This window comes from Staurois parvus, unplaced genomic scaffold, assembly GCF_062004578.1.
Source record: "Staurois parvus isolate SC_StPar_1 unplaced genomic scaffold, SC_StPar_1.0 ptg000226l, whole genome shotgun sequence".
NCBI classification, from domain to species: Eukaryota; Metazoa; Chordata; class Amphibia; order Anura; family Ranidae; genus Staurois; species Staurois parvus.
Genome location: NW_028318022.1, coordinates 663,390 through 676,828, shown reverse-complemented (window position 1 = coordinate 676,828; position 13,439 = coordinate 663,390). Strand labels below are relative to the sequence as shown.

Sequence of the window (13,439 nt, the reverse complement as noted above, 5' to 3'; positions counted from 1 at the left end):
AACAGAAAGCGAGAGGAAATTCCTGCATATTAAGGGAATCCATTGGGGACCCCCAGGTCGTCAGAACTAGTGTCCCCATTGGAAGATTTCCCTGTTATTACTGAACTGGGGACAACCAAAAATTTAGGATTTTCTTTTACTTTCAATGATAATGGCAAACATGACAAATACAGATGGTGAATCTCTCTAACAGAAGCACAGACAGCAATAAAAACTGACGTGTTCTAATAAACCTCCACTTTATCCAAAACTAAAAAAAGTGTTTTTCCTTTTGTTGTACTGTAAGTTGAGTAGACATTTAATTTTAATAAATCTACTATGTTCCACAAATGGTAAATAAAATGTAAATATCTTACAAAACTTCATTAATTAAAGTGAATGAAGATGTACATTTTACAATCAAATGCACTCACCGGTCACTTTATTATCAACACCGGAAACAGTCCTCAGAGATTTTGGTACATATTGACATGAGTTACTGTTGCCTTTCTATCATCTCGAACCAGTCTGCCCATTTTCCTCTGACCTCTGAGATCAACAAGGTATTTTCATCCACACAACTGCCGCTCACTGGATATTTTCTCTTTATCGGACCATTCTCTGTAAACCCTAAAGATCGTTGTGTGTGAAAATCCGAGTAGGTCAGCAGCTTTTGAAATATTCAGATCAGGCCGTCTGGCACCAACAACCTTGCCACATTCAAAGTCATTTAAATCCCCTTTCTTCCTCATTCTTATGTTTGGTTTGAACTTCAGCAACTCGTCCTCACCACGTCTAGTTGCCTAAATGCATTGAGCTGCTAACATGTAATTGGCTGATTAGCAATTGGTGTTACCAAGCAATTGAACAGGTGTACCTAATAAAGTGACTAATGATGTCTCCAACATAACAATCAATGTTTCATAAAACCTTATCTATATTGTATCTAGGGCAGTGGCGTAATGGTGCAAGGGACAATGAAGGTGCCCCCCTGAACCTCGGCGGGTCCCCTTCCCTCTGAACCTGGGTGCCGGAACCCCAGTGCCCGGTCACAAGTGTGACCTTTGTGACCCTGCTAGTTCTGCCACTGGTGTCAGTAGTTTTTTATTTTTGTTATTTTATTTTTTTTGTTATTTTTTTTTTACCGGTTTTTTATTTTTTACAACTTTTTTAGGAGCCCCATTGAGGGCTTTTGTGAGATATCAGGGGCCTAAGCAGACCCCTGATATCTCACCTTTGAGACAGAGAAAGGATATTGAGGCCACAGCCCTCAATCCTCATCTCAGCAGCCTCCACTGCACAGAATGAATGGAGAGGAATAGCTCTGTACAGAGCTTTAGTTATAAACTGAAACATAGCAAACACAGTTTACTATGTTTCAGCTATGAACGGACAGAGTCAGTGATCGGTATGGATCACTGACTCTCCATTCAGAAAAAAGAAGGGTCCGGAAAATGACACATTTACTGGCTCCTCCTGACAGATCCCCTGCAGCAGTCAGCAGGAGAGAGGACAAGGATGACCAGGAGAGAGCATGGGAGGGCTGGGAAATTGCTCAAGGGGCCCAGAGGGCACGGGGGGGGGAGAAAAAAAATCCTGGATAGGAGAAGCGGCAGGGACAGCTGCATATAGGGGAACCGATCTCTTCATGTTCCTCCTGCAGTTGAATGCTTGCTTCCCCTCCTCTCCCTCCCTCAGTCATTCAGCTGGCAGATGGAGAAGGAACATGGAGAGATTGGTACCTCTATATGCAGCTGCCCTCATGGCTTCTCCTATCCAGAATTTTTCTGTTGCTCCCTCCATGCTCTCTGGCCCCCATGAGCTCTTTTCCGCCCCCCCATGCTCTCTCCTGATCCCCCACTGCTCTGCCGGGTTCCCCCACCACTCTTCCTATCCAGGCATACAGGGGGGGCAACATGGTAGTCCAAGTGTCAGGTCAGAACACAGTCTTTGCTGGCACATTGGAGCTTAGTAATATTGAAGCAAACTTATCAGGGGGGTTTAAGCAGTCAGCAAGCGAGTAGTGGCTATAGCAAAAGTGGCACGTTCCTTTGTACCCTGGGTTTTGATGTCTGCATGCATGGTCCATATGCTGAGTGTGGGCTTGAGCCTGCTCACCAGATCCTGAAGGTAGTCGGCATACACAGGAAGCGATGCAGGGTCTGTACACCAGCAGGTAGAAGGATGGCTATGGTAGCTTGGTTGGATATGAACACAGCAAACCGGGTTAGTGCCCACAGTGCGGTCCACCAATCACCACCAGATTCACCTATGCAGGGACAGCTATGGCTCACAGAGTCTTGGTAGGCCCCAGCTCCTGGACAACAGCTCTGATGCTCACTGAAAGGTCCCAGGAAGAAGAGAGCAGGCCCACCGAAAAACAGCTTTATAAATGGCCTTTCCCATAATCCCCCTTCCAATTAGAAGCTTACTGGGAGATATAGGCAAAGAAAGGCTCAGGAGTCCGATTATGGCTGAAAACAAGACTACAGGTCAGATGGTCCTTTGCTTCTTGGATCAGGATATGATGCAAAGTCTGTATTGCAGCACTAGAGGGAGGAACTGGACAGTCTGCAGTTATGAAGGCAATGTCCACTGCATCTATGTTACTGTAGCTGCCTACATAAGATTAGCATCTACTAACAAGCATAAAAAATGTTTATAGCAGTAGTGTTTCAACCAGCACTGAGAATATGAGTGTTTGACTGAACAGGACACCATTCACTACAGATTTCTTCAGAACGTTTGTACCGCTCCCTCCAGTATGTGATGACGTTGCTGTTTGTAGTTTCACCCAATGAGTTTAGTCAATGGAAATCAGTAATGGCCTTTATTTCAATGGTTGATGTCATCAGGGCCTTCCTTAACTCATTTTAAGGGCCTCCACTCTTAGAGATGAACGTACACCGTGTACACTTGTACCACAGCTGTCCTCTAGTTAACTCTAGGTCGCCGTGACAATGTACACCTTCACTGTTGACCTGCAACTATGAGGGACACGCTCAGCCCATGTTCACATCCACCTGTCCAGCGTTCTACACTATCTCTCCTGGGATTAGAAAAGGGCCCCGTTGTGCACTCAGTGTGACTCCACACATGCACTTGCCTTGACTCTTCAGCTTATGTACCTCTGTACAGGATGAGAACCTCTGCAGCGCAAATCCACTCCCGTTGCTATGGGAGACAGAACACTGGCGGAAGGAATGCTAACAACATCTGGCTCGCTGCTACAGGCCATTCTACTTGTAACAGGTACAAGCTACCAAAAGGTTGCTTAACTGACTGTAGACTTCTGTTATCCATGGTAACCACCTGTTGTGCGGCACCAGGATGACTCAGTGCTGTCTCTTCATACCCCCATGTGCTTAGTGGCTCAAATCTCTAGAAATGTGCCAGTTACTTGCATTACAGTCCTTTAATTTCAGACTGAGCAGAAGTCAAAGTTTCAATGCTTTACTTAAGAAAGATTCCAAACATACAAAGCCTAAATGCATGAGAACAATTTTTCCCTACGTCCCTAAACCTAAACTCAGGCTTGTGCGGTGCCCTAGCATATCTGCAAAGGTTTAGTCCATGTGCAAAAGGTCCATAGGTGGCATCCTACAGTGCTGGTATCTTCGGAGTGAACCCCAGGTCCTAATGACCTCTTACATCATAACAGGCTCCTAAAAGCAGCATAGCAGGGAGTTACAGCTTCCTCAGAAGATTTCAACTATCTTCCTCCCATGGTTGCTGGCTGATCGGGTTACATTTCAGTTGCCATCTTTCCTTCCCCCCATATGGCCAGAACGCCCTCTGCAAAGCCTCACTCCTGAATTTATATGCGCAGTGAGGAAAAGGTGGGGGGTGCAGAACCCAGCAGAAAGCCCCCCAAGGAAAGACCCAGGAACTAAGGGTAACTCCTTCCTGTCTGGGGCAGCACATAGCTAGCTCAATTGCACCCGATTATAGGCCAGCAAGTTAAGATTGTGATCAGATACAAATCCTTTGTTCCTTTATGGATATATAAAGTAATAGGGGAGTAGATTTTTTAGATAGGCTTATCTTGCTGCCCCATTGAGACCTTAACCAGAGGAGGACCCTTAGTCATTGAGAGCTGGTAGGCGTTGATTCACCTTGCTCCCTGTTCAGCCCTTCAGTTCCAGGACCTGGCAAAAGGAAGTCTAGCATTGACTTGTGGGTGGGGCCACTCGCCCTGCACTTAGGATTGCCTTTTGCCATGCAGATGCTCACCAATGCCCAGGACTAGGCGGGGAAAAGATATGTGAAAGTCAAACATTATGGCATTTCCCTGGCTTAGGGGTGAGCCATGCACTATGTGTAGTTGGGTGGAAAGCAGAGTACCTCTGACAAGCCTTCTGCCCTGTATCACTACACACCTTTCTTGTAATATGTAACATTTAGGAGGGACACTGATGAGCCTATGCCCTCTCCACCTGTCCAGTGCACCTCTACCACCTCCCCCCCAGTGACAGAATGGGGATACTGAGGATCTCATGCATGTTCCCACTTAACTCTTTCAGCTCTCTACCATGCAGCTAGGCTACGAGTCTCCGTAATGTGGGTTCAGTCCCGGGTTCTCTGTGAAACCAACCACTGGGGAGGAAGCCAGATCACTCACTACCTTGCTACCGGAGGACCCTCTGCCATGCCAGGTACCACACTTCATGACAGGCTACTGTACACTTCACGCCATGACTTAGTTACCCATAGCAACTGCATTCTTCCTCCATTTGTCTTGCCTAGTTAACCCATTGTTGTGGACTTGCTTCCTACCCCGTTTATACAATACTGACCCAAGTTCTTTTATGCATCAAGAATCATTATGCATCTCTTTAGAAAAACTTCAGACCAGGCTTTAGAACAGTTGATGCAACTTTTACTAACAACCAAAACACAGTCCAACATGAACAATACAACAAAACGTTCCCTAACTAACTCAACTAGGCAGCCCAAGGCATACCTCACAAGGTGTTAGTCCAACTCTGGCATTTCCCATGATTTGGCCAGTAATCTTTGGTTACTGGCAAGCGTCGTACCTTAGCATATCTTAGGGAAGTGTTTGGGTCTTTATCCATATATGCCTGGAGATATAGACAAATGCAAAATTTGTTAACTCTAGCCTGAATACCCGCTTATTCCCCAACTTTCTTTGAATCTTTGAGGCTCTAATTGCAAATTGAAGGGGGACTCCTGTTTGTTTCACATAAACTCCTCAATTAGACCAACTCCACTACAGATTTGAGGTTTTTCAAGGAATTGTAAAATGAGATGTAGTGCATACTATCAGAGCCCTGTAGGCGCACCTTTTTAAAGTTGACACATACTTCCACAATGTGCTCTAAAATGCAAGACAACGAATTGGAATAATTAGAATAATAATTATGAGGTGGTACAGAGTTCCAAGACACTGGCTTTAGCATACTTCTTTGCTCTGGATAGCTGCTGGAGGGGTTGTGGCATGCAAGGTTCCCACCTTTATGTCTAGTTGGACTGTCTGAAAATTAAGCCTTACTGGGCCAAAATCCAAAAACTGATTTTGGACATCACCACTTTTGAAAGTGAGAGATGATGATTTGGCTCAATGTTCGTTGTGTTGCCTAATACTGCTAAGAGTTTGATTCCACTGTTTTGGAAGCAAATACAGGTACCCACGGTGGATGATTGGATTAGTAAGGTAAATTTCATTATGGAAGCTGAAGAATTGGTATATATCTGTAAGGATAAAGATGATACATATTAAAAGATATGGCCACTTGGATCTGTTTTAAATCTACTCAATTAGCCCACTAGTTCCTGATCACTTGGTATACCTGCTGTAGATACACAGCAGCATGAATGATGGCCCTCCCCTATGCTGCCCTGTGGTGCATTTTGGATTTTGTTGATAGGGCGATTGACCTCATACCATACCCCCCTTTCCTTTGTCTGTTGCTGTTTTTTATTTCTATTTTCTCTCTTACCTTTACTCTTTGTTAACTTACTCTATCCCCTAGTGGTGAGGAGGTAGTCTGCAGAATACTGCACATGGAAGTTGCTGCTAACTATTTAAGAAACTTTCATTTTACATTGCCTCTTTGAAAATATCTCTGTAAATTAATTCTATAAAATCCACTTCAGCTCAGCAAGATTTTACCCCCTTCGTGACCAGGTCATTTTTGCTATACCACTGGATTTTTTTATTTTTTGCGATTAAGATGAAAAACGGCTGAAATTTAAAAAAAAAAAAAAAAAAATATTTTTTACTTTGTTATCAAATATATCCAATAACATTTTTTAAAAAAATCTAATTTCGTCATACATTTTGGCCAAAATATATTCTGCTACATGTCTTTGATAAAAAAAATTCCCAATAGGAGTATATTGATTTGTTAATGTGAGTGTTATAGTTTTTATACTGCTAATGGCGGTGAACAGTGACTTATAATGGGACTGCTGGAGTGCAGTGGACAATCTGACACCAACTGACACTGACTAACTGCCACTGACCTCACCAGTGACATTAATACAGAGATCAGTGATAATACTATACACTATCACTGTATTTATGATACTGGTTGAGAAGGGGTTAACTTCTAGGGTGATGAAAAGAGTTAAATGTGTACCTAAATATGTATATGATTGTAAAGTGTGCTGATTTTTACTACTAGATCTCTCAGTTTCTTATCCCTGGTTTGCATGGATAAGAAACTGACAGATCGTTCCCTCTGTGCAGAGCCCTGTGTGGTTTACCAACACTGAGCTCTCAGCTGTGATTGTACACAGCCAATCAGTAGGTCCTGGCCAGGACTAATTGAAAGGCTCCTGCAGTTTACAATCACAGTGGAAGCTGGAGGGGGGGATGCACGCCCGAAACCCAGAAGTAGACCAGCAAAGTACCCGTACAATGCAGGCGGGCAGTCGTAAAGTGGATAATGGAGGTCTGTAGCACCCTACTACAATAGGTTGCTAGAGAGGTTCAGGTAAAGTTAATTCTTTAGCTCCTCTGTAATCATTTGGGTAGTGTGTGATTACAAACAAAAAAAATAAACATGAGAATGCCTAAACATTTGTAATTGCAACAATTTTCTGGGTGAAGTGGTGCATTATCTGACAGAAATGCAGGGGTGCCAATATTTTTGGCCATGACTGTATATCTCAGACCAAAAAAAAATGAGGGACAGCTAAAGAAGAGTGAGGCACAGAAGAATTTGGTCATATAGGGGGCCTGACTCTAAATGACAGAAAGTTGGGGGCTAGGCAGACACTCCATGCATCTCAACAGTTGTATTTGGCAAGAGCCTCACAGCTAATAAATACTGAAAGTTGCTATCAGGGTATATTTTTGAGGCTGTGAGAAAGCAGCTCACTAGCCACACAATGCTCTCACCACAGTCAACATGAAAAATTTGTTAAAAGAATTTATAGAGGTTTCCCTTGATTCAGCCAAAATGATAGCCTGACCAGCTGTCTGCATTACTGGTTAATGGAAAAGTGGTGCCCGTACCGGAAAAGAAAAGAGAAGAATAGTGGAGGGCAGACATGACTAGGTGAAGAGGGGAAAGAAAGACAGCAAGGGGTTAAGTTAAAGGGGATGGTTTAAAACATGAAGGTTACCTGATTGCTGATGGTAGCGCATGGTGGGATCTTTGATGATTTTGGAGAGTGTTGGGGGGTCGGACAATCCAGTGCTGGTATAACAGCTGAAGTGGAAACTTCCCTCCCGCCCTCCCCTGGGGTGTTTTGGGTCTTTCCGTGCTTGCTTTATTTAATTTTTGGGGCAGTTGGTCTTTGGAGGCGGCAAAATGTTTTAAGCGAAAGTGTATGGTTAGGACCCATCTGTGGTATGGTGTGCCCGGGTGCATTCAGGTTAACCGAGGTTGAATTGGAAGGTGGAGGTTCTATACTGTGGAAGGTGTGTTTTTGTCTCTGAGTCGGTGCGTTGCGGCTGGAGGCCTAGTATGAATATTAGGGTTAAGGTTCCGCAGGGGGATATCAATATTGTTTGGTGTCTTTGTAGACCAACAACGTATCCTGTATGTTTCTGTTTTAAGGAATGTTTTTGTGATTTAAGTTGAATTGTTAATAAAAGGCAGTGAAGGCCATTTTACTCCAACGGTGTTTGGTCTCCTTTATTTGTAGAGGGAGAGTAGGGGTATTTCGAGAGAGTCGGGTTGGTATGGTTTTAGTTGCTTTAGTCTTAGCCAACACATCTCTTCTACACTAGTCATGTACACATTTCTGTTATTCCTCTTCTATAAAAATCACTTTCTAAAAGATTTTGGCCTTTGCAAACATCCTTTTTGCATAGGGTGCTATAAGCTCTGGTATAAGAACGTGATATAGTTTTATTTACTATTATGAGTTATAAACACATTCATGTTCATTGTACCACTTTGTGATTTATATACATTTATACATAGGGAGAAGAACGCTTTTTTCTCTGAATACTTACAATGCTTTTTCTTTTAGGTCCTTTCCATATATATTGCATTTTCCAGCTATATAGTTCAGGATGGCTCTTGATGATACTAATTTCATGCCATCCATTTCCACCATTGGAAGTTGCTGAAACATCAGATCTCCATCTAGAGTGGAAAAGAACAAGGACTGACTGAGTAAATAAAAGTCACCTCAAAGCTGGGCAAAAGTTAATCACTAGAGAAATCTTGCAGGAACTAACACGGAACAGACCTCTATCAACCTATACAGAGGCTCATGCTTTGTATTGTAGGAACAACTACTCAGTAAACACAGGCAACTGTCATGTCAAAAATTAGAACAGCTTAGGGCTGGTTCTCAATGCCGCGATTTCAGGTGCAATTTGGGAATTGAAATCGTACCTGAAATCGGATCTAATGAATGTGAATGTGAGTGTCTTAACATACGCGCTTTGCTGCAGTGCAATTTCAAAAGTAGTTCGTGTATTACTTTTTCTGCAGTTTGTTGCAAGTTCACATAGACTACAATAGAAATTTCACTGCAAACTGCAATGGAAACGCAAGAAATCGTTAGCAAATCTTCAGAGAACATGGCAAACAAAACACACGATTTTAAATCGCATCCAGTATGAACCAAGCCTTAAGGCAGACATACATGGACAGAAATTTGTTTGGTTCAGAAAGGCCTGGCCAAATTTTGATCCATGTATGTGGAGACTAATTGTACCCAAGTCGATCCATCGATTGACTTGCGTACAACCAGCCTGTCAAATTTTTCTTCATACGATTAATGCCAGCAGCTATAGCTGCTAGCAGTAACCATTGTATTCTACTGGTTGGGAAGTCTCCCTATGCCCCAGCAGAATACAATATACTGCAAGAGCGATTTTCTTACCTTTTACCTGTGGTAGAAGGAAAGAAAATCACATCATCAATGGGCTGCCAAAGTAGTGACCGGAAAAGTGAGATAATAAAAAAGTACAACACTGTGTTTAATCATTTAAAGACCCCTCCCCCCTCTTCCCTAGCAGATATATGGCTACGGGGTGGCTGCACTGTGCAAAATAATGTATAAATACGTGGTTTTGCATTTGCAGGTAGGGGACGCTCGCACCGCCCTACCCATGTGGTCATTGGCTCCTGAAGATGTCAAGCACCGGGTCCCGCCCTGCCATTCATGGCCAGGACTTGGAGATCATCAGAGAAGCTGACAGGGGAGAGATTTGTCTGTAAAGAACACAGTTCTCTCTCCTGTGAGCGGGCAAATCAGAGCGAGAGAAAGCAGCACATCCCCTAGTAAAAACACAGTCCCCTAGGAAAACAGTAAAAACAGTACACAGTTAACCCTTTGATCACCCCGGATGTTAACCCCTTCCTGCCCACTGTCACTAGTACAGTGTCAGTGCTTTGTATTAGCACTGGCCACTGTATTATTGTCACTGGGGATGTCAGTGGAAGTTAGTCAGTCCCCCCCCCCAATGTCAAAATGCCCGCCACAGTTCTGCAATATGTCGCTAATTGCCGCCATTACTAGTATAAATAAATAAAAATGTCAGTACATACTATCAGGTAGGTTAAATATCCAGTGCCCTGCTGCAAGCTGTGGTTCCTGCTGGCATCACTATGCCCAGTAGTGATGTATGAACTAGCAGGAGCAACTACAGCGTGCGATGATGGAGCAGTTACACCTAGAAGTGTGAAAGACTGTACCTGCAGTGACCAATAGAGAACAGAGAAGCAATGCAACGGCATTTCAACACCGGAAAGGTTATAGTAAGCATACTGCCCCTTTTAAAATGCGTGCATTCTGCACAAGTAACCTTGTGGCGACGGGATCTTTTTAAGGTAGATGTAGGCCCTGGGCAATATTTAGCTTGTTAAAACACAGTGTATTATAAATACTTGTAATTTTGTTATGGTAAAATACTGTTCATCCTTTTCTTCATCCTTTGTTGTATTTCGGTGCTGCTCTTTTTCTTCTTGTCTACAGCAATGGTTGCACAGCATTTATCAGAGCATGTGTCCTGGAGGTGACAACACTGGACCTTGTTTGTATAATGTGTGTCAAAAAGGCCACCTCTAGTCTCCACTGCACACCCATGCAGAGGTGGACTGACAACTCATGGAGCCCCCGGGCAATAGGGGATCATGGGGCCCCTGTGTCCTTGCCCACACTCAAAAAAGCCTATAAATAGGGTACCAGGGGCATTTCATGGGGCCACAAAAGAATAAGAGAGGGTAGAGGTTCATAAATGTACTGTATCACCCAATATATGATTTCTGCCCAGTAACCAAAAAACATGCATGCAAAAAAGAAGGGTTGTGAAAAGGAATTCACAGAAAAGTGGTTACATCATGGACAGACTGCGATAATCATAATAATTCCCAAAATGTATGCTTTATTACACAATAGTTATAAACAATAGGGTAAATACCCTAGTTCACCATCACCTCAGTATGAGACAATACACAAGGACCTAAAATCACATAAAAACAACATCAAGACCGGTCTTAATATGGTTCAAGGACAATGGAAGTTCTCTCCATATCATTTTGTTTCCAACATTTTAGAGATCTGAGTTTCCTTCCTTACGCTTGAGGCCTTTCTTTCACTCAATCACAACACCAGAGTGAAATTCCAACTAGACAACCGCAAAGAAGTTACATAAGAGACTTCAGGGCAGTATTCACAGCCATAGGAGAATGTTGGAAATTAAGCTGATCGTGTTTCTGAGTTTTGCTGACCAGAACCAGATCAATCCTTTATGTCCAGAGATCAAGCATCCTGGGCATCTTGCAGACAGTAATGAACAGTGGCCTTTTGGCTTCAGTCTCAGTGATCTCATATGGTTGGATATAATAATAGTTGTGCAATTACTCAAAGGTCTGCAGCAGAATGCACCCTCCCAGGAAGGCTTTGTTCCTACAGTGGGACCTTTCAGTCATACTCAGTACTCTCTTAGAACCACCCTTCTCACCCACAGATGGCTGCAGTCTTCTGAACATAACTTCGGAAACTGTTTTTATGGTAGTAGTTACCTCTGCAAGAAATTTCTCAGAAATGCAGGGATTTGGAGACTGCAAGGCGTTTCTCACCTTTTGGATTAAGTCATCCTGAGAACCAAGATGGATAAGTCTGGAGACAGAACCCTCAATTGATGAAAGCACTTTAAGCAGAGTGAAAACACTGAACATAGGCAACAATCTTAAAAACTATATAAGACGCCACTAGCACAGCTAGAACATCTGACAACTTTATGTTATTCTTCATGGAGCCATGAAAGGGCAATGGAACATATAGAAAAATTGCTGCCTTATCTGGCTAGTTGGAATCAACTGGAAAGACATTAGCTTTCAACAGTCTCCCATTCCATTGGAAGTCAGGGCTCATTCCACACACAGGATTGCAGCTTATTGGGCAAGCCTTTTGTAAAGCTTCTCCAGAGACCATATGAAAAGTAGCTATATGGCCATCAACAACAGATTTTCACATACTAGATAGTTACATCGTTGGTAAGGTTGAATAAAGACAACAGTCCATCCAGTTTAATGTGTGTGTGTTTGTGTGTGTGTTTATGTCAATACCATTTGCCATATTCCAGTATGTTGTGTTTGCTAAGATGCCCATCTAAGAGTTTTTTTTAAATTACAATAATAATACACTCGCCACTGGCATCACCAGTTGACCAAGCAGTAGTTAAACAAGCCTGCCTCTCCTTAGTTCAATTTGAATTAACTTTCGCTCAGCACGTCTGTTCAGACCCGACCACAAAAAATTACTATTGTATTCCCACACTGTGTGTTTGTATACAAGTCCCACTGTATCTGCCATGACACTCCAGGAAAACAAAAGCTCACCTTTCAGTAATTTTACCTTCCCTATGCATCTTCATGGCAGCATGCATAGCTCCCATCCTAACAGCATAAAATTTACAGAAATGTCAGATAGTGGGGTATGTGGAATTTATAAATAACTGTTCCTATTTTCTTGAAAGCTTCAAAACATTGTATGCTGCAATGAAAATTCACCAGGAAAGAAAAAAATACTAAAAAAGGGAGTACAGAATTTTTTAATTATGCAGTTGCAATCCTTCAGCTGATTTCAAAACCTTCCACTTCACCAACCCAGAACTGGCATGAAGATCATGAAAGTCTCAGAAGAGTCAAAGGTTCTTATCTACATGCCTATTCTGGGTCAAAATGCTAACACTCAAGCGCCAGACTTCTAGCATTTTAGGAGAACCAATGGACACCTCTTTTTCCCATAGTAGGTTCCTTTAAGCTGATAATCAAATATACATCTTACAAATCCCTGAAGAGATTTTTTACATTATTTAGAGTACTACTAAGTAACAAGCACATGGTACATAACAGCCCACCCAAGCCAAGTGGACAAGATAAATAGTAACAAATACATACTTTTAACCATCTGGTCATATTGTTCCTTTTCTTCAATAAAGTTTTCTTCAAACTGGCAAGATAAAAAGAATAAATAAAAAAGTATCACCAGACAATAAAGCATTCATGTGTGCTAGGAAATATTTGTTTATATTTACTTAAAAATCATCATGAATTTGTGGACAGTTTTAGGGTAATACTGGCCTCACACCAGGCCTTCTCATTCTCTAAAGTTAAAACAAAACATGAATAAACGGGTACATGACAGTTTTTTGTTTTTTTTAAATAAGCTTAAAGTGGTTGTAATCCCTTATGTATACCCAGACTGCCCTCAGGTGTAACACAGATATGAAAAAAAGTCATCCTACATACATTGTACCTGTTTATCTACAGCTGTATATCCCCTACATCCATTTAAAATTTACACAGGATGTCTCAGCTCTGAAAAGCAGGAGGTGGGGAGCTGAAGTTAAACTCAGCGAGGAGAGCTCTGAGAGCTGATTAGAAAGAAGGGACAGCACACCTCCTTCACACAGCACACGGGAACTAAGCTGAGGCTGTCAATCACAGGCTGTGCCCTCCCCATCACCATTTTTCTCTTGGTGTCAGGAAAAGTCATCACAAGTGAATCATGCTGATAGC

The 13,439-nt window shown here is 42.5% G+C and overlaps 1 protein-coding gene across 1 annotated transcript in view; it reads right to left on the bottom strand.

The window, feature by feature from the left end:
- Positions 1-13,439, bottom strand: part of LOC149460531 (glutathione S-transferase 3-like) — a 45,519-nt gene that overhangs the window by 6,665 nt on the left and 25,415 nt on the right. Inside the window, exons 3-4 of the mRNA XM_089679513.1 lie at positions 12,819-12,870; positions 8,414-8,546 (exon numbers count right to left, since the gene is read on the bottom strand). Coding sequence (XP_089535639.1) covers positions 8,414-8,546; positions 12,819-12,870 — 185 coding nt within the window. The remainder of the gene's footprint in view (positions 1-8,413; positions 8,547-12,818; positions 12,871-13,439) is intronic.